Below are 23,581 nucleotides of genomic sequence, written 5' to 3' on the forward strand. Positions count from 1 at the left end.
TTGTTGCTCTGTTAGTCAGGGTGGTTCCCAACTTACTGTTAAGTACCTTCCCACTAGGTCTCATACGCAGTTTGTTTGCCTGTTACATGAAGAGTAGGCTTGATGCTGTCCAGGTTGACCTGGACCAGTACCATCTGGTCCACTGAGGTCCTGCCACCAAGGTCTTTTTTTCTCATCTTTTTGGAAGAAAGAAATATCTGAAGATTGTATAGGCCAATGCACCTATTATACTACTGACTTACTGATGCTCCTGTTGTAAGGGCATCAGCCGAAGCCGTGGAAGAAGATAAAGTTCTGGACTTCGGACCAACAAAGACCTATGTACAGTTAGGATGTAAACTAGAAGCAGCACTCCAAAGTGTGTCTACCTAATCAAAACCAAAAACAATTACACTCTGCAAGTTTGCTACCAGTGTGCAATTGTTTTTGGGTGCACCTACGGTATTTTGACTGGGGGATTGCAACAGTGAACCTATTTGAACATCTTCATTTATGGTAAGCATATCTGTGTGCACTTGTGTGAATGTGGACATCCACTAATATCTGCTTTCTTTACTAGTGTCTGACATGTTAACTACGTGTAAAATTTTATGGAAGAAATTAGAACCAGAATCTTAAAAATGTTTGAGCCAGTGTGTTTATTTTATTTTATCTCATCACTGTGTATTTTATTATAGTTTTCAAGTTTCAAGTGTTTTTAAGTGGAAGTGGTGGCAGAACCATTAGTTTTTGGAGTTTTATATTTTGATGTGCTCTGCCTTTGGTGACGCTACTTCTTTTTTTGCCTGTTCATTTTTTGGTGGCAGCGTCACACATCCACTGCATAATGGAATCAGCATTACCACAGCAGCCAGCATTGGAAATGGCAAGTATGCCAATAATTTAATGAGTTTATCTAACCCACTTCTTAACTTTGACTTTGAAAGTGGTACTTTGGAGCTACCAACAAACAGGAAGACACCTTGTTATTTGAGAGCATGTATAAGGAAGTAGAGAATGCAGCTTTTAAACTAAAGTGTCTACAATGGCAACGCTTTCATATGGAGGCGTGTTTTCACCATCACATTATCCCACGAGGTTTAAGAGTGAGATGCATGCCAACTTATGGAAATATGTATCCTGAATTGCTTGCCAAATAGCAAAGGATTAATATAGAAACTAGTTTCACTTGCATGAAACTTTTGATAGAAATGTTTTAAACCTCAGGAGGTTGAAGCAGCAACCCTTATAGAATAAAAACAGAATGAACTGGAACAAATGACACTTATCTGATAACAATTTGATGAAGCTAGGGGCGCTGCAGGACAGGCTTGATGCTTATGATACCAAGTTAAAAGGAGTGAAAAGTAGCAAACTATCCAGGGATTTTAATGATTTTAGGAAGGGTCACCTGTTTGAATGGCCGAAAGACAAGAAAACATCCATACAGACCAGGACTAATGTAAACAATGGAAAAGTAGCAAGCCATGAAAAGGAGCAGACTGTCACTAGGAAACCAACGAGAATTGTAGTAGAAGTGCATACTACACCCAGGCAAAACAGGTTTCAAGAACACATGAAGCTGTGATGCATGCTCTTGAGACTAATGTTAGCTCGGTAAACAATACTGAGAGCATAGAAGAACTATTTTTGACTAATAAGAATTTGGATAAACAGAATGCCACTAAACCCAAAGATGGGGTGGTACATTTAGCGCTTTACCAACAGCTTCCTTTTTTGTTGCAGAACAACACCCCGAGGGAAGTACGACCCCAGAGCAGGGAGAGGAAGAAATGGAGGTTTCAGGAATAAATGATTCCCTTGTATTTAATATATTGAGTATTGTATTAACAAGAGATCAGACTCTACTGTTAGAGAAAGGAATGAGTTTCATACCCTCCTTGCATTCACCAATGAATGAAGCTATCCTAGATCTAAAATATTTTGGGAGAAATGTGACTCTAAGACATCTCTTTGGCAATATAAACAATGAGGAATCTCAAACTAGAATTGGATATAGGAAACCAAGTATGTTTGTCCCTGTATGTCATCCGGCTGTAGATGCCTTTGTACGATTATGTCAAAATGAAGTGGCTGAATGTAGACATCAAATGGGAAGTAAACATTTCCACAACTTAACTCTAAATGAGAAGAGAGCACTATTTGAACTACAGAATATGAAGGACATCATGATTAAACAAGTTGACAAAGGAGGGGCAGTTATAGTTATGGATATGTCGTTCTATGATACCAAGACGAAGGAGATGCTAGCGGATATAGCCACCTACAGGAGGATTGAGAAGAGAATTGAACACCATTATACATAGTGTACAAGACACGCTTTATGACAAGCTCATGAATAGATCATCAAGCAAAGAGCTGTTTGATTTTTTTGAAGTATGTCATCCTACTATACCTAGCATCAATGGAATGCCTAAGGTGCATAAGAATCTACTTGACCCTCTGATGCAATCAGTCATTTCAGGAAAAGGATGGATAACTGAACCCCTTTTCTATTTTTATAGAAGTGGAGTTAAAGAAATTGCTACCTCATGCACCTGCAGTGATCACGGACTTGGCTGAGTTCTTAAGTAGACTTTACAAGAAACTGCAACAGATGAATACTTGTAAGAATTTATTATTGGTAACTATGGATGTGAACAGTTTGTTCACATCCATACCCAATGATTTGGGGATCAAAGCAATCAGAGACTTTGGTGTGAAGCACAAAGCAACCAATGATATCTGTTTACTATGAAGTCTCTTGGAATTGGTCTTGTATAACAATGCATTTCTGTATGGTAGTACTTACTAGTGGCAGAAATCGGGGGCAGCAATGGGAACTCCATGCGCAAATAGTTATGCCAATCTGGTCCTGGCAAGATGGGAAGAGCTATGGAAAGTGGATATTAACAACAAATGGAATAGAAACATAGTTTTCTATAATCGATTTGTGGATGATGTCTTTCTCTTATGGGATGGCGATTTAACCTCCTTGGAACATTTTTATACAATTTTTGACCAACACAACTTCATTTTTGAAGTTTGAAGTGACATCTTCTAGTACGGAGATAGAATTCTTGGATGTTAAGTTAATGTTAGATGACACAGGAAGTATCAATACTAGAATGTATAAGAAACCTGTATGGCACAATCATTTACTGCACAATACTAGCATGCATTCCAGGCATGTTCTTGACAACATAGTGACTAACCAACTAACTCGAGTGTCCACGTTCTGCATGAGGATTATAGGGAGGAGCAAATTAAACTTATTAATAACTTTGATAAAAGAGGATACAAAGTCAGAGACACAGACCAATGAAGCAACTACCTTGGAACTATGCTCTGAGGGGAAGACCCTATTTTTCGGACCAAGGTGAAACTGTTAAGATCAAGCAAAAGGAGGTAAAGTCCAATCTGAGATGCCAGTTGACATATAGTGCTGACAGTTTTGCTATTCGTAATACCATCAGAAAATTTTAGCCAGTGTCAACATCTGACAACAAAAATTAGGGAAATTATTGATCAACCCAGCTTTTCTTTTAAGAACGGGGAAAAATTAAAAAGACTATTATGTTATAAAACAGAAACTGAAGCTATTTCTGAAGACAAGAGTTTTCATTTGAACAGGAGAGTTGGTACATTCAGATGTGGAAGTTGCAGGACATGCTGTCATAGGTTCATAGGTTGGTACTAGGCTATCGGCCCTAGGGCCTATGCAAGCCTAGCCATAACAATTCCCAATTCCCTGGATATTTCTTCCCACAATATTTACTTCTCTGGGCCCCTGTCTAGCAGGGCGACTGACATAATCCCCGGGGTGAATTTCCTATCGCCTATCCAATCATCAAGGTTCCTTTTGAAGAGGGCCAATGAGGCGCTCTGCTTGACATGTATGGGCAGTCTATTCCAGAGTATCGGGAGTCTCTGGGTCAGGAACCTATCCCTCCAGCATGTTTTGCTCATTGTGATGACCAGGTTTAGATCCCTGGAACGTGTGGCTCTGAGAGAATTGGGATTTCTTTAAGTGGAGCATGTCCAACAGCTCAGGGTTTGACATGGCCTTGTATGTTAAGCAGAGATCGCCTCTGAGTAGACGATATGCCACAAAGTATAGCTGGAGTTTTTTTTAGACTGTCAGCATATGGCATCTGCTTTAGGCCTGTGATTCTTTTAGTGAGCTATTTCTATGGCCTTTCCAGCTGTTGCAGATGTCTTGTGAGGTACATACCAAACGGGGCATTTTACTCTATAACGGGTCTAATGAGGGATGAGTACAGTGGGACAATGACCTCCTTTTTTCTGAATGAAAAGCCCTTAGTGATGAGGTGTGCCACATAGAAAGATTTCCTGACTGTTGTGGCGATGTGGATGTCCTTCATGGATGCATCTGCAGTCATAACAAGTGGGTTGTCCTGTCGTCAGGCAGCCCTGCAGTCGGCCGGATTCCAAAGTCCGGGTCCGGCTTCGGCTGATGTCGCACTCCACCCGACGTCATCTCTGTTGGTCTTCGGGTATAAAAGCATCAGCCGACGCCATTTTCCCCAGTCTTTCTTGCCGCGTGGCGCCCGAAGCAGAAGCTGTTCGCAAGTGCCTGTCGGTCGGATCCAGAGATTACTTCTACCGAATACTACTTCGAAGACTTCTAAAGCTAAGTACCCCGTTGGGGACTCTTTCTTGCCTCAGCCGATGTCAGAAAAAGTTAACAATTGTTTAACCTGTGGGAAACAAATACCTCATAAAGATTTCCACTCTTACTGTCTGCCTTGTTTAGGCCCAGCCCACGACGTAGCAGCCTGTTCGGCCTGTGCCTCTTTCAACCGACGAACGCTTAGGCCGGTCGGAGTTTGCAGAACAGTTTTTCGGTACTGATTTTGCGTACATTATGCCGTCGGATCCTCCGACTACCCAGTCTTCCAAAAAACGCAAAGATAAAGACAGACACTCGCGGTCCGCGGTTTCGGCCGAAACCACGGTAAAGCAAACATGAGTGTCTCGGTTTCGGCCGAAACCGAGAAAACTGATCTAAGCACAGCTGAACCTATTCTTACTACTGAGGCCCCTGCTACAACTCTTGAATCGACCTCAGAATTTTTACCCACTACGGTGGTTGACTTATCAGACACCATCGCCTTGGATGTCTCTACCCCAGCACGTGGTGCGGCTAGGCCTCCAGCAGCCATGTCCATTAAGGCCTTCGCCAGGGCTAAAGCAGCCAAGACTACTAAATCAGTGCCTGTTAAACCCCCACATCCAGGCCCTCTTCTAGTTCTCAAATGCTTTCTTTGGCAGAAGATTTAATTTCTTTAATTAGAGGATCTCAATCTCACCCAGACAGGGCCTCTCAGCCCCAGAGAAGAGACCTAGGGCAGAGCCCCTGAGCCAGTGTCTTCTGATGATTCTGCTGATGAATCAGACATAACTGACCAGCCAGAGGCTCCCTTCTCCAATTTTGAAGATTCTGATGCTGAAGAATCCATTCCTGCTGCTTCCCACCAGAAGAATTCTCCTTTGGGGAAACCTTGCATGCCATGCGAGAACAGTTCCAATGGCAGCAACAGGATTTTTCAGACTCCAGAAAAAGACTTAGAACCTTTCTGCACCTCCCACAGCACAGGCCCTTAGCTATACCTCCTGTTCTATCTGTGGTGGATGATGCTTTTAATGATGTTTGCTCCGCTCCAGATTCTTTACCCCAGCCCCTGCCAAACCAGACAGATTTTACAGGGTGCCAGATACTCATCACCACCTTTACAAGGCCCCACTTGCAGACCCAGAAACTATATCCCAGGGTCCCAAGGCAGTAGCGACCACAGCTAAAAACCCTATTCCTTCTGAAAGGGAAGCAAGGTCATTAGACAGATGGGGTAAAAGGTCTACACTTCAGCTACTCTCTCAGCTAGAGCTTTAAACTGTCAGTTTCACATGATACAATACCAAGAGTTTATGCTTGATCAGTTAACTAAAAACTAACCACTGATGAATCTCTTGATAAGAAATATGTATTAGAGATGGTAAATAACATACAACAGGTTAGCAACCATTCCTTAAAATGTGGCTATGATGCACTGGAGGCTTCATTTAGATCAGCCATGACAGGCACAGTGATAAGAAGGCATGCATGGCTAAAGGAACAAGCTTTACGGATCATGTTAAAGCCAAGTTGCTAGATGCTCCTATGGACAAGACAAGTTTGTTTGGTACACCTGCCCAGCAGGTTATGAAGAAAATGGAAGAAAAGGCAAAATCTGTTCAAACTGTTAAAGATTTCTTGCAGGTTCAACCCCCAAGGTTTAGCAGGAACTGGCCTGCCAAAAATTGGTCCTTTCCTGACTCCACAAAATTTCAAAGGGGCAGGAATAGACGTTCCAGAGGCAGAAACCAACCCAGAGGAGGTGGCCTACAGAGGACGACAGTGGCAAGGTAACAACAGAGGCACAGACACAGCCACTGCCACTACATCAGCACAACCACAGTGACTTAATCCTAACTCCGCCTACCAGGGAACAAATAGCAGCTCCTCTAGGCGGAAAGTTAACCTTATTTTCAAAGAACTGGCACTACATAACAAAAGACAAGTGGATTTTACAAACCATAGATCAAGGTTACCGGTTTCACTTCCACACTTTACCAGTCAAAAGAGGAATGCCAAATCTACCTCCAAATCAAAAACAGAGGCTCTCGCCAGATAATGGAGTTAGCCAACATGAGAGCTGTGGAAAGAGTGCCAACAGCAGAACAAGGAAAGGGTTCTATTCCAGACTATTCCTAGTTCCAAGAAAGGAAAAAGTTGGAGACCAATTCTCGATCTGTCCACCTTAAATACATACATCATTGTCCCAAAATTCAAAATGCTGACCCTACAGCAACTTCTTCCCATGCTGGGCAAGGAGTCTTGGCTGGTAACTCTAGATCTCAAGGAGGCATACCTGCACGTCCCCATTCGACCAATCTGCAGAAGATACCTCAGATTTCTTGCAGGATCAGAGCACTATCAATTCTCAGCATTGCCCTTTGGCTTATCTACTGCCCAGAGTATTCACAAAATGCCTGGCATCAGTAATCGCCCATTGCAGACTACAGGGAATTCAAATTTACCCATACCTGGACGACTGCCTGCTACAAGGGGACAACAAAAGCAAGCTGACAACAGATTTACAAAGGGTCATTTACTTGCTACAAGGACTGGGATACACAGTCAATTTACAAAAGTCAAGGCTGATACCATCCCAAACAAGGACATTCTTGGGCGGAATTGGACACAGTACAACAAATGGCATTCCTGACTACAGAAAAACAAAAGAACTTCCACTTTACTTCTTGGCACTAACAAAACTGAACAAGTTAACAGCAAGAAAATTTCTGCAGGCCTTGGGCTTCATGGCATCATGCATAATCTTGGTCCCATTTGCCAGACTACATATGAGGAAACTACAGTGGTACCTAAAGAATTTATGGTCCCAACACAGACACAGTCTAGAAACAGAAATCCCACTAATTCCATGCTTAAAACAGGAGTTCCTATGGTGGGCTCAGGCATGCCAGTCAAACCCAGGCCTACCCTTTGGCGTAGATGTCAACCAAGCCAGACCATCACAACAGGCGCTTCAGACCTAGGATGGGGGCCCACATGCTGGACAAATGCGTGCAAGGATTGTGGACACAGGATCAACTTCACCTGCACATCAATCTAAAAGAAATGCTGGCAGTAAAACTGGCAATCCAAAAGTTCAAACCATTCCTCAAAGAGGGCCAGTTGATGATAAGGACAGACAACACCACAGTCATGTGGTACATCAACAAACAGGGAGGCACTCATTCATACCCCTATGCAGAATGACCTTGGAGCTGTGGACCCTGGCACTCAGCTACAACATTCAGTTACAGGCAATATTTGTACCGGGAAAGACAATACTCTAGCAGACATATTAAGCAGAACCACTTGGATGCCCACGAATGGAAACTGCACCCGGACATCTTCAAGACCATCTCAAAGAAATGGGGAATGCCACAGATAGACCTATTCGCATCACCTCTCAATCACCAGCTCAAAAATTCTGCACAAGGACATTCCATCCACTAGCATGGAAAGTGGACTCACTCTCCTTCAACTGGAAAGGCCTAACAGCATATGCATTCCCACCTCTTCCTTTGATACACAAGGTACTACTAAAAATCAAGGAAGAACGTCCAAGGATAATCCTGATAGCCCCAAACTGGCCAAGACAACACTGGTACCCACTACTGAAGAGCATGTCTCGAACAATATGTGGCCAATACCCTGATGCCTTTGATGTTAACTCAGAACAACTACAGCATCATACATCCAAACCTAAACGCTACAACTGACTGCATGGAACATCACATAGCAGCAGCTAATCCAGAACTTTCTCAAAGAGTTAAAGACATTATTCTTGAAGCACGCAGACCTTCAACAAGAAGGAACTATGCTGGAAAATGGAAAAGGTTTGTCATTTGGAGTACGAAAGAGGAAAAGATGTGTCAAACATAGATATGCCTAACATTCTGGAGTATCTGGCGAACTTCTTCATTCAGGCCTGTCCTACTCCTCCATCAAGATACATGCATCAGCTATTTCAGCAGAATACAGCTTTGATCCACCTGTTTTTCGCACCCTTTGCTCAGGCAGTTCCTCAGAGGAATCAAGAATGTAAAACCTCCAAGGAAACCACCATTACCAGCTTGGGATTTAAACTTTGTGCTAGAAAAGTTGACACTATCACCCTTTGAACCAGCAGCAACAGCAGACCTACAACACCTGTCATGGAAAACTGCTTTCCTACTGGCAATTACTTCAGCAAGGAGGGTTTCAGAACTACAGGCCTTAATGGCAGTGCAACCCTTCCTAATCTTCCACCAAGATAGAGTGTCCATGAGGACTAATCCTACATTTATGCCCAAGGTGGTATCCAGAGTATCTTTGAACCAGGCAATCCACCTACCTACCTTCTTTCCCAACCCACAAAACAGAGAGCAAAGAATACTGCATACCTTGGATGTACATAGACAGCTACGCTACTACTTGGACAGAACAAAAATAGCAGAAAGACTGACCAACTTTTTGTAGCCTATGCAACAGGAAGGGAAGGACAAGCTATTTCCAAACAGACAATCTCCAAATGGATAGGAAATTGCATACGATACTGTTACTCCTTCCATGGAAAACCAATTCCACAGAACATAAGACCTCATTCTACAAGAGCAACAGCCACTACCACAGCCTTCTTACGAGGAGTGGCAACCAAAGACATTATTGAGGCGGCTACTTGGACCTCCGTGCATACATTTGCCAAGCATTATAATTTACCTCTATATTCCAGATCCCGAGCAGGGTTTGCCACTGCTGTACTGCAAGGGATCCTAAACACACCATAATCTACTTTTATCCTCCTCCCCTAGTTGGCTATGGTATTCTACCCACTTGTTATGACTGCAGATGCATCCATGAAGGACATAGTACAGTTTTGTACCTACCATAAATGTAGATGTCCGAACTGGATAGCATCTGCAGTCAGGATTACCTTCCCTCCTTCCCCTCTGTGGTACTCCTAGGGTGTTTACCCTCCTAATAGCTAGCTGTTGGGGGGGAGTCTTTTATGGTGTATTTGTTTATATATGTACACATATGCTTATTGTTGTGTTTACCTCTATCTATTTGGAAACATTGGCATCTATCCAAATTTTAGCCTGCAAGAGGGCTACTGGCATCTGGGGCAAGAAACACTGAGGAAAATGGCGTCGGCTGATGCTTTTATACCCGAAGACCAACAGTGATGACGTCGGGTGGAGTGCGACATCAGCCGAAGCCGGACCCGGACTTTGGAATCCGGCCGACTGCAGGGCTGCCTGACGACAGGACAACCCACTTGTTATGACTGCAGATGCTATCCAGTTCGGACATCTACATTTATGGTAGGTACAAAACTGTACTTTTTGTACCTACCATAAATGTAGATGTCCGAACTGGATAGCATCTGCAGTCAGGATTACCCTCCCTCCTTCCCCTCTGTGGTACTCCTAGGGTGTTTACCCTTCTAATAGCTAGCTGTTGGGGGGGAGTCTTTTATGGTGTATTTGTTTGTATATATGTACATATATGCTTATTGTTGTGTTTACCTCTATCTATTTGGAAACATTGGCATCTATCCAAATTTTAGCCTGCAAGAGGGCTACTGGCATCTGGGGCAAGAAACACTGAGGAAAATGGCGTCGGCTGATGCTTTTATACCCGAGACCAACAGAGATGGCGTCGGGTGGGGTGCGACATCAGCGAAGCGGACCCGGACTTTGGAATCCGGCCGACTGCAGGGCTGCCTGACGACAGGACAACCCACTTGTTATGACTGCAGATGCTATCCAGTTCGGACATCTACATTTATGGTAGGTACAAAACTGTACTTTATCGAAAGTGAGACCACTGTCCACCTGTGTCCCTAAGTCTCTCATCACACTTTTGATGTTTAGCGTCCTGCCACCTATGTGGTAATTCATGGTTACATGTTTTTTTCCAAAGGGGATAACTATACATTTCTTGGCATTAAGCTTGAGTCCATAGCTCTGGCACCAGACATATGTTTCTGTAAGGCCTTTTTGTAGAATAGCCACATCATTTGGGTATTCAATAATGCATCCCAGTTTGCAGTCATCTGTAAACTTTGTTAGCCAGAGTCCCTTAGTGTTGGCCTGTACTTCAGAGAAGTAGATGCCAAACAAGAGTGGTCCCAGGACTGAACCCTGAGGTACTCCACTTGTCTGGAGCTGGATTTCATATAAACATCTCTAATACTTTTACACATCCCCTGACTAAGAGGAACTATAAGTTTGAAGGATTTGCAAACTGTCGGAGTAAGAACATTATCTATGTGGCAACCTGCAAGTCAATGCAAGACATACTACATAGGGAAAACTAATCAAATGCTCAAGGAACGTATCCTAAAGCACTTATCTGACATAAGAAAAAAAAGTTACCAGCAATGCACTTTATATGCATATTAGTATAAATGACAGTCATTCTTTCAAATTCATGGCACTAACTAGGCTTCATGAAACACCAAGAGGTGTGGGGATTTAGTAAACTGAACAGAAATTGAAGAGATGAAGTGGGTAATGAATTTGCAATCAGATCAGTCACCAGGTCTGAATGCATTTGTCCCTTTAAAACCTGAACTAAAAGGGAAAGGTCTTCCGTACTCAAAATGACATAATTAAAAGGGTGTGTATGCTGCTATGGTTACTAAATGCATCTAAGTGAGTGAACACTAGGAAATGAAGGTATTTAAGAGGAAGTTTCACTGGCAAACCTTTAGGATTTGAAAAAGGTATTGTACCGAAAGCGCTTATCCCGTTTATGAGCCAGTGTGTTTATTTTATTTTATCTCATCACCATATATGTTGTTATAGTTTTCAAGTTACAAGTGTTTTTAAGTGGAATTGGTGGGAGAACCATTTGTTTTTGGAGTCTTAAAAATGTGTCTGGTAGGATAGTCAGAGGATCTAAGATAACTGAGAACTTAATACCCTACACCCCTTCCCACTTCCACCCATTGTCTGGCATACAGCAAGTACTTCATTTCTCATTGCAAGAGAACCAGTTGGAAAGTCTGCATTCAACAACTGTAGGGAAGCAGAGTAAATAAGAGAATAGTGCAACTTTTTTCAGTTACACACTTCTTGCAAATGTCACTGGAATTCTGCAATATATTAGCAAGTGTTTTAGGGTGTTTTTGTAGAGTAGTTGTCAACCATGCTATTTGTGTGGATCCACAACTGCTTTTAAACAATTTGCCATTCTACCGTCTGGAAATGTTCCTTAATCTATTTTGCTTTGTAGTTCTGTATCAGTTTTGTTGGGTTTGTTTTACTAAGCCAATCACTTAGAATTTTTATTCTAAGTGAGACTAAAACGTTCATCGTTTCTACCTCTTAATAAGCTTGAAATTCAAGAGTATGAATGCCATCATCCACCCAGTGGCCTGAAGGTGCATTCCGATTGCCATTAATTTGTGTACACAGACTCCAGGCACCCTTTAAGCTTTAATTGCACCAGTAAGTAGTGTTTGTAGGCCGTGCTGTGTGTGCATGTGTTTTCTTTTACTATTCTGTTTTCTTTTAGGGCTGTTAATGCAAGAGTTTCACATGGCACTCAGTTTTACAAAGTGGAAAAATGTAACCCCTTCTCTTTACCTCATGAACAAAATGTGTGTCTTATGGTTAGATGTCTGGCTCACAGTTTATGAAGAATTGCTGCTGAGAAAAAAAAAGCATGTTTTTTTTAGGAGTCCCACTGTTACAAGTTTGTAAAGGCTTACTTTCTACATGTGTATTGTTTCAGCTGTGTTTATATGGCCGCATGTGTTTATTAGGTCAGCAAAACGTTTAACATCTCATTTTGTTTTCTTATATAAACGCACCATAATCATAGTCTTTCATACATTCTACAGGTGAAACTTCCATTCCCTGTTGAAAGTATTTTCAGACTATCTAGAAATGATTTCCAGGCCTTACTGAAAGTGCACAAATTAACTACAGAGCAGATGGATTACATTCATGATGTTCGAAGAAGAAGTAAAAATCGTATCGCAGCCCAGCGCTGTCGGAAGAGGAAACTGGACTGCATTCAGAACTTGGAAAGTGAAATTCAGAAGCTGGTAGGTAGTGAAACAGGCTTGGATATACTGATCAACTGAAATGTGTTGCTCAAGCTGAAATGACTAATGAAGTAGCAAAGTGTTGTGTAGTAAATTACCACAGCAGTAAGTACATTTCCCTTTTATTTAGTTCCACATGATGTTCTTCATTCCACATTGCTGCAGTCCTAACTATTGGGTAGTCCGCTGTCCAGTCGGCCCGAATACCAAAGTATATGGCTGACGTCGGTCACGGCGCATTAGACTGACGTCAGTACGTCAGGGTACTAATGCGCATGACTGACGTCATATCCTCAGTCTTTTTTGCCGCGTGGTCCGATGCAGAAGCAGTTTTTGCGAGTGCAGGTTGGCGTTCTGAAAGTTTCTGAAGTCAGAGTTTCAGACCGAATCAAAGTTGGCTAAGTACCCCGTTGGGGAATATTTTGGTTTTTTCTTGCCTCAGTATTTAACCGGATGTCAGAAAAAGTGAATAACTGTATTTCTTGTGGGAAACAGATACCTCATAGGGATTACCATACTTTGTGTATACCTTGTTTAGGGCCTGAGCACGACGTTGTTGGATGCCGCTCTTGTGCTAGATTTAACAAACGCACTATTAAGAGAAGGTTAGACTGTGCCAGGTTAGTGTTTGGGAAGCGTTGTAATTATAAAATGCCGTCGGATGCTCCGGCCGCTTCAGCCAAAAGCGCAAGGACAAAGCAGGAAGCCTAGAATGGAAGAACCGACAGTCCCGGACGTCGGTTCTTTAGAAAACTCAGTGGAGCCGGAGGTTCTGCCAGGAGTTTCTTTGGAGTCTCAGGGAGAAACTTTACTGTTACAGGATGTGTCCTCTCAGGAAGTAGGCCAGGCTGAAGGGGCTTCTCAGGTGGCTGTTCTTCCCTCTCTTCCTAAGGTGGTTAAGGCCTCGCCTTCTGTTTCTAAGGCTTCTTTAAGAGGCAGGCCTACTTTAGCTTCAGTGGGGGTTTCTCCGAGTGTTTCAGGGTCTTTGCCTAAGAAGCATATGCTAAAAATGGCAGAGGATTTGATTACAATGATTAGAGGTTCTATGCCCCCTCCTGATAAGAGGCCTAGGGTGGAACCTGAGTTTGAGAGTTTTGAGCAATGTTCGGAGGCTTCTGAGTCTTCGGCTGAAGACTTGCAGGAGTATCCTCCTTATTCTGATTCTGATGTGGATGATTCTACTCCTTCAGCTTCGCCTCCTGAGGATTTTTCTTTTTCAGAGACTCTGCATTCCATGCGGGAGCATTTTAAATGGGAAGGTCAAGATTTCTCTGATTCCAGGAAGAGGCTTAGAGAATTCCTGTTTTTACCCCAGCATAGGCCTTTAGCTATACCTCCTGTTCTGAATGTGGTGGAAGATGTTTTTGCAGAGGCTTCACTAAATCCTGATTCTTTGCCTCCTGCCCCAGTTAAACCGGATAGGTACTATAGGGTGCCTGACGCCCATAAGTATCTTTTTGAGAGTCCTAGGGCAGACCCAGAAACTGTTTCTCAGGGGCCTAAAGGTGTGAAGGCTTCTGTGGTTAAAAATCCTGTTCCTCCTGATAAAGAGGCAAGGGCTTTGGATAGATGGGGAAAGAAAGTGTACACTTCTTCCACTTTAGCCATGAGGGCGTTGAATTGTCAGTTTCATATGTTAAAATGTCAGAATTATCTCCTTTCACAATTGAAGTCTAAGGTGGATGCTCTGGCTGAAGGTATTGCGTGTAAAGAGTTGCAGGATTTAGTTCATGTTTCTGAACAAGTGGGAAAGCATTCCTTGCAGTGTGGTTTTGATGCTGTGCAGGCCTCCTCGAGGGTGGCTGCCACTGGTTCTGTTCTTCGTAGGCACGCCTGGTTGAGAGATCAGAACTTAGCTGAGCATGTTAAGACAAGGATTTTGGATGCTCCTTTACAGTCTGATGTGTTGTTTGGTTCGCCTGTGGAAGCAGTTTTAAAGAAAATGGAGGACAAGGCTAAGTCTATGCAAACTGTTAAGGATTTTTTGCAGGTGCAGCCTCCGAAGTTTAGTAGAAATTGGCCTACTAAGGGGTGGACTTATCCTGCTTATGATTCCCAGTCTAGGGGTAGGTCTAGGCGTGGTAGGGGCAGAGCTCAAGGTTCTTTTAGGCCTAGGACAGGGAGTTCACCTGCTCAGACTTCTGGTGAGGGCAGGGGTCAGTCCTTTCGTAAGCAGACCCAATGACCTGCCTTTTCAGCTGCCAGTACATTCTCGCCTGGCAGCACCTCTGGGAGGAAGGCTGTCTCTTTTCAAAGAAAATTGGGATTTAATTACCCAAGACAGATGGGTTCTGGATATCATTCATCACGGTTACAGGTTTTATTTCCATACCTTGCCTCATTTCAAAGGCATGCCAGACATTCCTCCTCTACAAAGAACAGAGGCTCACAAGCAAATTTCTCTGTTGCTTCAAATAGGGGCCATTCAGTCAGTTCCTGTGCCAGAAAGGGGCCTAGGATTTTATTCTCGCCTGTTCCTAGTACCAAAGAAGGGGAACACGTGGAGACCAATTTTGGATTTATCTATCCTCAACACTTATCTGGACATTCCCAAGTTCAAAATGTTGACGTTACAACAGCTTTTACCTCTGCTGGGCAAAGATCACTGGATGGTAACTTTAGATCTCAAAGAAGCTTACCTTCATGTGCCTATAAGACTACGTTGCAGGAAGTATCTGCGTTTTCGAGCTGGAAATTCTCATTATCAGTTCTCTGCATTGCCCTTTGGCTTATCTACTGCGCCCAGAGTATTCACAAAAGTTCTGGCTCCAGTGATAGCTTACTTCAGGCTAAAAGGAATTCAAATCTATCCTTACTTGGACGACTGCCTGATTCTGGCTCAAGAAAAGGAAGACCTTCTACAGCATTTGGAATATGTCATAGCAGTGCTAAGATGCCTAGGGTATTCTGTGAGCGAAATAAAGTGCAGTCTAGTACCCTCTCAAGACATGTGCTTTCTGGGTGTGAGACTGAATACAGCAGCCCAGATGGCCTTTTTAACCCCGGACAAACAAAAGAATCTTTCCAGTTACTTCCATCAACTATCTCTTCAGTCCGGGCTGACTGCAAGGACAGTCCTTCAAGCCTTAGGGTTCATGGCATCTTGTATTCTGGTGCTTCCCAATGCCAAACTGCATATGAGGAAGCTACAATGGTTTCTCAAAAATCTATGGACACAGCACTGCCAGGATTTGGACACTGTCATTCAAATAATACCTTGCATTCAAAAGGAATTTTTGTGGTGGGCTCAGGAATGTCACCTAAACAAGGGACTCTCTGTGACCCGGCCAGAGGCAAGTCAGATTTTAACGACAGATGCCTCAGACATTGCTTGGGGAGCTCATCTAAATGGAAAGTGGATACAAGACAAGTGGCCTGCCAGACTACAGCATCTACATATCAACATGAAAGAGATGTTAGCAGTCCAGTTTGCATTAATGGCTTTCAAGGAGTTACTTCTTCCAGGGCAGGTGTTGATTCTAACAGACAACACAACTGTCATGTGGTACATCAACAAACAAGGGGGAACACATTCTTACCCATTGTGCAGGCAAGCAATGATTTTATGGGAGACTGCGCTCAGCTTGCAACTAACTCTTCAGGCAAGGTTTCTGCCGGGAGCACAGAACTCCTTAGCAGATGTGTTAAGCAGACAAATCATGGATCCCCACAGTGGAAACTGGATCTTCATGTATTTCAAAAATTGACAGTGTCATGGGGAACTCCAGACATAGATCTGTTCGCTTCTCCACTAAACCATCAGCTGCCAAGGTTTTGCACGAAGGGATTTCATCACACAGCTTGGAAAGTGGATGCTCTTTCTTTCAGTTGGAAAAATCTTCATGTGTATGCTTTTCCACCTCTGCCTCTTCTCCCAAAGGTGCTTCTAAAGGTCAGACAAGACAAGCCAAGGATGATTTTAATAGCTCCAGATTGGCCTCGGCAGCACTGGTACCCATTACTGAGGAGTCTGGTAAGGAAGCCTCCATGGCCTTTACCCTTGATTCCACACCTGTTGTCTCAGAGGGACGGTCATCTGCTCAATGTCAAGCTTCACTCTCTTCATCTAACAGCCTGGCATATTCTGTTTTGAAAGACAGCAGGTCTCAACTTCCTCAACAAGTTTTAAATGTGATTATGGAAGCCAGAAGACCTAGTACAAGGAAAGTGTACGCAGAAAAATGGAAGAGATTTTTATTCTGGACTGCAGCAAAGAATTTGGAGATTGCTGAGCCTAATTTGAGTGTGGCTCTTCAATATCTTACTGAGTTATTGGACAAAGGTTTGTCTTTCTCTTCCATTAAGATTCATGCTGCAGCAATTTCAGCTCACTATGATTGTGACCCACCATTGTTTTCACATCCTTTGTTCAAGCAATTTCTTAGAGGGGCAAAGAATATAAGACCCCCACGTAGAGCTCCTACTCCTGCTTGGGATCTCAATTTTGTGTTGGAGAAGCTTACTCTACAACCTTTTGAGCCTGCGGCTACTGCTGAACTGAAATACTTGTCATGGAAGACTGCTTTTTGTTGGCCATTACTTCTGCAAGAAGGGTTTCTGAGTTACAGGCCCTTATGGCGGTTGAGCCTTTTTTGATTTTTCATAAGGATAGGGTATCATTACGTACTAATCCTTCCTTTATGCCTAAGGTGGTTTCTAGTGTGGCTTTAAACCAAACTATTCATTTGCCTACTTTCTATGCAGATCCCCAAAATAAAGGGGAAAAGATTTTGCACACTTTAGATGTACACAGGCAATTGTGTTATTATTTAAGCAGAACTAAGGATTTTAGGCAGTCTCAGCAGTTGTTTGTTTCTTTTGCTTTGAGTTCGCAGGGCAAGCCTGTGTCAAAACAAACTATTTCTAGGTGGATTGGATTTTGCATTGCATTTTGTTATTCCCATCATGGTAAGGAGATTCCAGCTGGGATTAGGCCTCATTCCACTAGGGCTACTGCCACTTCAACAGCATTTCTAAGGGGGGTGGCAACTAAGGATATTCTGGAGGCAGCTACTTGGAGTTCAGTGCATACTTTCTCTAAGCATTACCACCTTCCTCTCTATTCTAAGTCTAGGGCTGGTTTTGCCACAGCTATTTTGCAAGGCATATTATCAGCTCCTGCTTCCTTATGATTTGCCAGCCTCCCTTACCTCTGCTTTGGGATTCTACCCAATAGTTAGGACTGCAGCAATGTGGAATGAAGAACATAGTACAGTTTTGTACCTACCATAAATGTAGATGTTCGAGGATCCACATTGCTGCAGTCCAATTTACCCTCCCTCCTTCCCCTCCGTGTTTAGGGGTGGTTGTGTAGGTGAGATTATATTCTGGTACCTTTGTATATATTGTATATATTTTTGGTGCAGGTATGTTTGGTGTTTTTGGTTTTGGCCTTGTCTTTTTAGGGTCTTCTGACATCTGGGGAAAGAAAAGACTGAGGATATGACGTCGGTCATGCGCATTAGTACCCTGACGTACTGACGTCAGTCTAATGCGCCGTGACCGACGTCAGCCATATACTTTGGTATTCGGGCCGACTGGACAGCGGACTACCCAATAGTTAGGACTGCAGCAATGTGGATCCTCGAACATCTACATTTATGGTAGGTACAAAACTGTACTTTTGAAGACAGCAGCAGATGGCTGCCTACAGACACTTATTGAATTATTTTATTGCCTCTAGTCAGTTTTTTTGTTTGTGTGCGTTAGTGGTTATTTATATTTTGTAGCCATAATTTCCAATGTAGCCTGCCATTACCTGATGGTGTTTCACATTGTTTTCAGCTGAAATTTATTAACTGTGGTCCTTGAAGAATGCTATTGTTGGACCCCTTATGTAGTGGTACTGCTGGACTCATCACTACCATTTACAGAACGTTATCATTTTGTTCTGCTGGGACTATGTGGCTGCAGATTTGGGACACATTATTTTATTGTGTTCAACTGCACCCCGGTAAAACTTTGCTTAATTGTTTTTTGCTTCAGCAGGTACCTCATTTGTAAGGCCCAAAAGTAAGTCATCACCCCCCCCCCACCCACCCACCCAAACAAACACAAGGAGAACTCATGTTTGTTCTCCCTATGCTTCAGTAGTGCTTTGTGTTGTTAGTATATTCTTGGTTTGGATGCTCTGCATATTCAACAAATTACACTTTTTGCACTCAATGTCTACAGTCCATACCTTTACAGCTAACCGAACTAACAACATCAGTATGATAAATTGAAGTGGTTTCCCTCCCTAACCATTAATAGTATCTCCCAGCAAGAAATTCTCTTTCTCAAAAATATGCTTCTGATGGTATCTTAAAGCTCACTGTACGGGGCAAAAAGTACCCTTCTTTTCCCACTAAGGCACAAGTATTGCATTGTAATGTCCTATTGTTAAGCAAAATGTAAAGAAGCATTGCTGAGTTCCTGTACCCACTGTAAACTGTCCTTCCAATGACAGATCAAACATGCAAGTAATATATCATTGCTGTTGCAAACCCAAATTCAGTTGTCTTTCAAACTCTCATGCCCATTGTTAAAACTTTCACATACCAATAGGCAACTCTGCTGTTTCCTTTTTCAATACATATACATTGTGACACCAGATGGTTACATTTATCATACCTCTAACATTCATAGATCATAGCATAGGGTCAGAAAAGAAGTACAATTGCAATTTTAGACCCACATGTTAACGTAAATGGAGTGATGTGCATGTAATTTTTTCTTAATGTATTAACTTCTATTATTGTATTCTCTGTCCTTCAAATCTAATTTTAACCTTCTGTTATGCACTTTAATTATTCCCTCATTTTCCCTCAAAGGGGACTTGAGAACCACTGCAACATGTCACTGAACCTATTAATGAAAGTGCAAAATACTTAAAATGCATCAAATCTACCCTGTAATAACACTATGAAAATAACTTTCATTATAAAACAATACATTTATGCTGATGTATATATCACTTTTGTTAAGTCAAACTGTTCATATTACCAGTGGCAACATCCTTCTTTTAAAAAATGTACAAATTAATTACACTTTTCCTTTGAATAAATGTTTCCACAAGGCTGTCAGTAGTTTGGCTGTTGCACAAGTTAATGTTTTGTTAAAGTTGTTTATAGTTAAAGTTGTTCGTAGTCTGTCACCATCTCTCTTGCATGAATTAATGATCTGATACAGTTGTCTACAGTGTCTCTCTGTTGCAAAAGTTCTTTAAAAAAACTTTGTTTCTTGTAGATTGTTTTGCATGCATTCACTGATTATCTTAAAGTCGTAAAAAATATGTTTTCCCTGAGTAAAACCCTCTGTAATGAGGTCGGCCATCTTCTGGAGCAAAAATAGAACTGTTCACAAGGAGATTTCAGTCTTGGCAGTTAGCACTTCACATGCAGGAAAATCACTGGAATAAAGTTGGATGAACATCGAGGCCTTCTCGTCTTTTGATGATTTTGGGGGGGATTCTGAAAAGGAAAATCATGTTCATGAGTTTTTATCTGATACTGATTCTCTTTCATGCATAAAAAATATGTTACATTTTCCCCAAACTTTTTTTGGTAATATAAGCCACCTTTTATTTGTTTTTTGTTATGGCTGCACATATATAACCACATGCCCTACTTACATAGCAACATAGGGCACTGTTAATTTGGATCACATTTATTTTCATTGATGAACTGGTGGACCATTACCAAATGACTTGCTCTAGTTTAATCTCCCTTTATTCCCATATTTTTTCTTTAATTCAGAATCTGCAGCTATTACCAAAGGTGTACTACAAGGATCCATTCTTGTTCCCCCACCACCACCACCACCACCATGTCTCATTAACAAACTTCCTTGTGACCTCCCACATCTCCCACTTTATTGTCTATGCTGATGACATGGTCATTTACTAGTCAGGTCATTCTAACACAAACATTCAGTGCCAACTCCAGTCAGACTTGCATGAGCTCCACCGATGGCTCGTAAACCATAAACTACACAACCCCAGCAAGATCAAAGCTATGCTTTTTGGAACACCAAAAAATCCACAAGCACCTGACTCTTTAACTATCTTTGACATACACAACCATTCCATAGAGGCAACCTCCACCTTTAAATACTTTGGTCTGTGGCTTGATCAGTCACTGAACTCTATTTCCACATAGATAAACTGAGACCTAGAATAAACTCCCTCCTCTTCTGGGCAAAAATATATCCCTTTGTCTATCCCAACCAGCAAAAGCAGCCATTGGCAAAGGGGTTTCTCCTTTCTCAACTTGAATATGGGCTCCTTATTTTTGCATCTGCCTCTAAGGAAAACATCGCCACTCTCCTGGCTGTGTTTAACAGCATCTGATGATTCATTACAAACTCACCTCTCTGTGAGCATCACTGTATCAGCTTAGAAAAAGCCAAATGGCTACCTATAAAACCGAGCTCTAACCTACTTTTAGGGTCCCAATTCTACAAACTACTCCAGCTCCACACATTTATTCCCCTTGCAGCTAGACTTCACAAAAAAAAACTCTTCATACAACCCGAGACACTACTCACAAACTTAACCAACTCTCATTACCCCTAGAATCAAACTCCACAGCAATGCACATGCATTTTCCTCTCAGGCGCCTACTCTTTCGCGGGCTGTCCCCATCGAAATTAAGGAAATCAATATTTAATTCCAAATTCAGTATGCAACTCAAAAAGCATTTCTTATTCCAAGCCAAATGCTCCTGCTTCAACACAGGACACATCACATAACCTCCAAGCCAAATGCTCCTGCTTCAACACAGGACACATCACATAACCTCCAAGCCAAATGGTCCTGCTTCAACACAGGACACATCACATAACCTGTCTCCTTTCCAAGTCTCTCCTATCTCAAGATTCATTAAAGATTGACCCACTTTAGATACTACTGTATATATTGCACATTACACTCTGCTTGATTATGCACTGTGCTGAGCTTATTCACTGGAATGTATGTGTGATGGCCACTGATGGCTACACGCTGGGCCAGTAATCAAGGAGCTTGAATCCTCACCACTGACACTGGAGAGGGACGTGCACTTGGAATACCGGTGGATACACTCAGTATTTCCAGATGCAGACCTCTCTGCATTAAGTACAATTTCCCTTAAGAGCACACAGGGAACACATTCAGCCTGGTGTCTAGATGTCTGTATATGTATCTCCCTCCAGGTCTCCATTAAGACTCCTCACTGATACAGCTGTAGGGTTAGGTCCTCAGATGAGCATCCAAACCAAGTCCTTCAGCACCCTCTCTCTGAACCCAGTGCTTCGTGTCCCTGTCCCAAGTAGCTGACACACACGCTTAAGATTTAATTTTCACACACACACACACACACACACACACACCCTGGGAATGGCTGGCACAGATTACCCACTCTACCAACTTTGCCCGTACTATAAGGTAGATTCACTGCCACCAGTCAGTTACTATAAGGCTCTTACAAAGGGTATCCAGTTATACAGTGCAGTATTATTTATTTTACATTTGTTAACTGGGTTAGTCTGGCTGAGCTTTTGGCTCATTTTCAGCAGAGACCCGGGGAGAAAAGCTCCTCTGGACTAGAAAACAATTTATTAAATTTTAGTAACATAGTAGTAACAATCAACTATAGGATCTTACAAGCAGAGACCTGGAGAGAAAAAGAAAGCTCCTCAGGCAATTCACTTATACAGAGTATTAACAATTGGCAGACAAGTATGCGAGTTGTTACAAACAAGGTTTTAAACAATTAGCTGAAGAAAATGTGACTAGTTACAATATTATTTTAGCTACTTGGAGTTAATAGTTAGGCAGATGCTTATTTAAAGTGGGTAGGATCTAGTTGCATAGGAGTTTGGAAACAAGAAAGGAAAGTAGGAATGGCTAGTAGGAGATGTAGGGGAGTTAGAGTATAGGAGACAGACTAGACAGGTAGGTTGTTTTGAGACTGTAAAAATTAAGAGTGGTTGGAGATAGAGGAAGGGAAGAGGTAGAAGAGGCAGAGGAATAGTGTTAGAGATGCATTGAGTGAGGTGGTGAAATAGGAGAAAGGATGGTGGTTTCAGGGTGGTTGGCTACAGTGGCAAGACCATTTTGTTTTTAGGTATTTCCTTGTAGCTAATTTGAAACTTTTGCTATGCTGGAGGGATTTTATTTCCAAGGGGAGTTGGTTCCAGGATATAGCTGGGTTATAGTTAGAGAAGGCAGTCTGTTTTGGTTTTGTGTTTGTAGATGTCTAATAATTTTTGATTTGAGCTGCATACTGTCCTAGCAGGGGAATATTTGGATATGATAGTGGAGAGGTTGGGGCTGAAGGAGGGTAGATTGAGGATAGAGTGGATGATTTGTAGTTGGTATAGTTGGAGCAGTTGAGGGAATTCTAGCCAGTCTAGTTGCTGTATTGCTAAGCAGTGGTGTGACTTGGAGGTTTGGTTAGCTGCAAATCTGGCGATCTTATTATAGGTAGTTTCAAGCTCGGAAATAAGTGTAGAATTTATGTTTGTGAATATGTGGCAGCTGTACAGGAGTGTTGGGAGTAATAAAGCCTGGGAGAGAGTTATTCGGGCAGTGTTAGTTAAGTATTTCTTGCTACGGAAAAGGTGTCCAAGTTTCTGATGAGTTCTTTTTACCTAGTTAGTAATATGGAGATCAAACTTAAGCTGATCATCTATTAATAACGCCTAGCAATTTAGTACTAGTTTCAGCTGAGATGATAGTGTTGTTGCAGGATAAGATGGTAAATGTACTTTTTTGAGTGTGGTGATGTTTTTAGGGAGGAAGAGTAGGAGCTTAGTTTTTTTTGGATTAAGTATTAGTTTGTTATCACTAAGCCAAGTCTCAGTGGTGTGGAAGGATGCCTGGGTAGTTGAGTGGAGGTCAGTTGGGTTGTCAGCAATGGTTATAACAACGGAGTCATCAGCATATTGCACAAGAGATGACTGGGGACAAG

The 23,581-nt window shown here is 42.3% G+C and overlaps 1 protein-coding gene across 2 annotated transcripts in view; it reads left to right on the plus strand.

The window, feature by feature from the left end:
• BACH1 (BTB domain and CNC homolog 1) overlaps nt 1–23,581 on the plus strand; it is a 590,796-nt gene that overhangs the window by 478,421 nt on the left and 88,794 nt on the right. For both annotated transcript variants that reach the window (XM_044072741.1, XM_044072742.1), the window contains exon 4: nt 12,444–12,650. In XM_044072741.1, coding sequence (XP_043928676.1) covers nt 12,444–12,650 — 207 coding nt within the window. The remainder of the gene's footprint in view (nt 1–12,443; nt 12,651–23,581) is intronic.

Source organism: Protopterus annectens, chromosome 5.part0, assembly GCF_019279795.1.
Source record: "Protopterus annectens isolate FY-2018-M chromosome 5.part0, PAN1.0, whole genome shotgun sequence".
Classification (NCBI taxonomy): Eukaryota; Metazoa; Chordata; order Ceratodontiformes; family Protopteridae; genus Protopterus; species Protopterus annectens.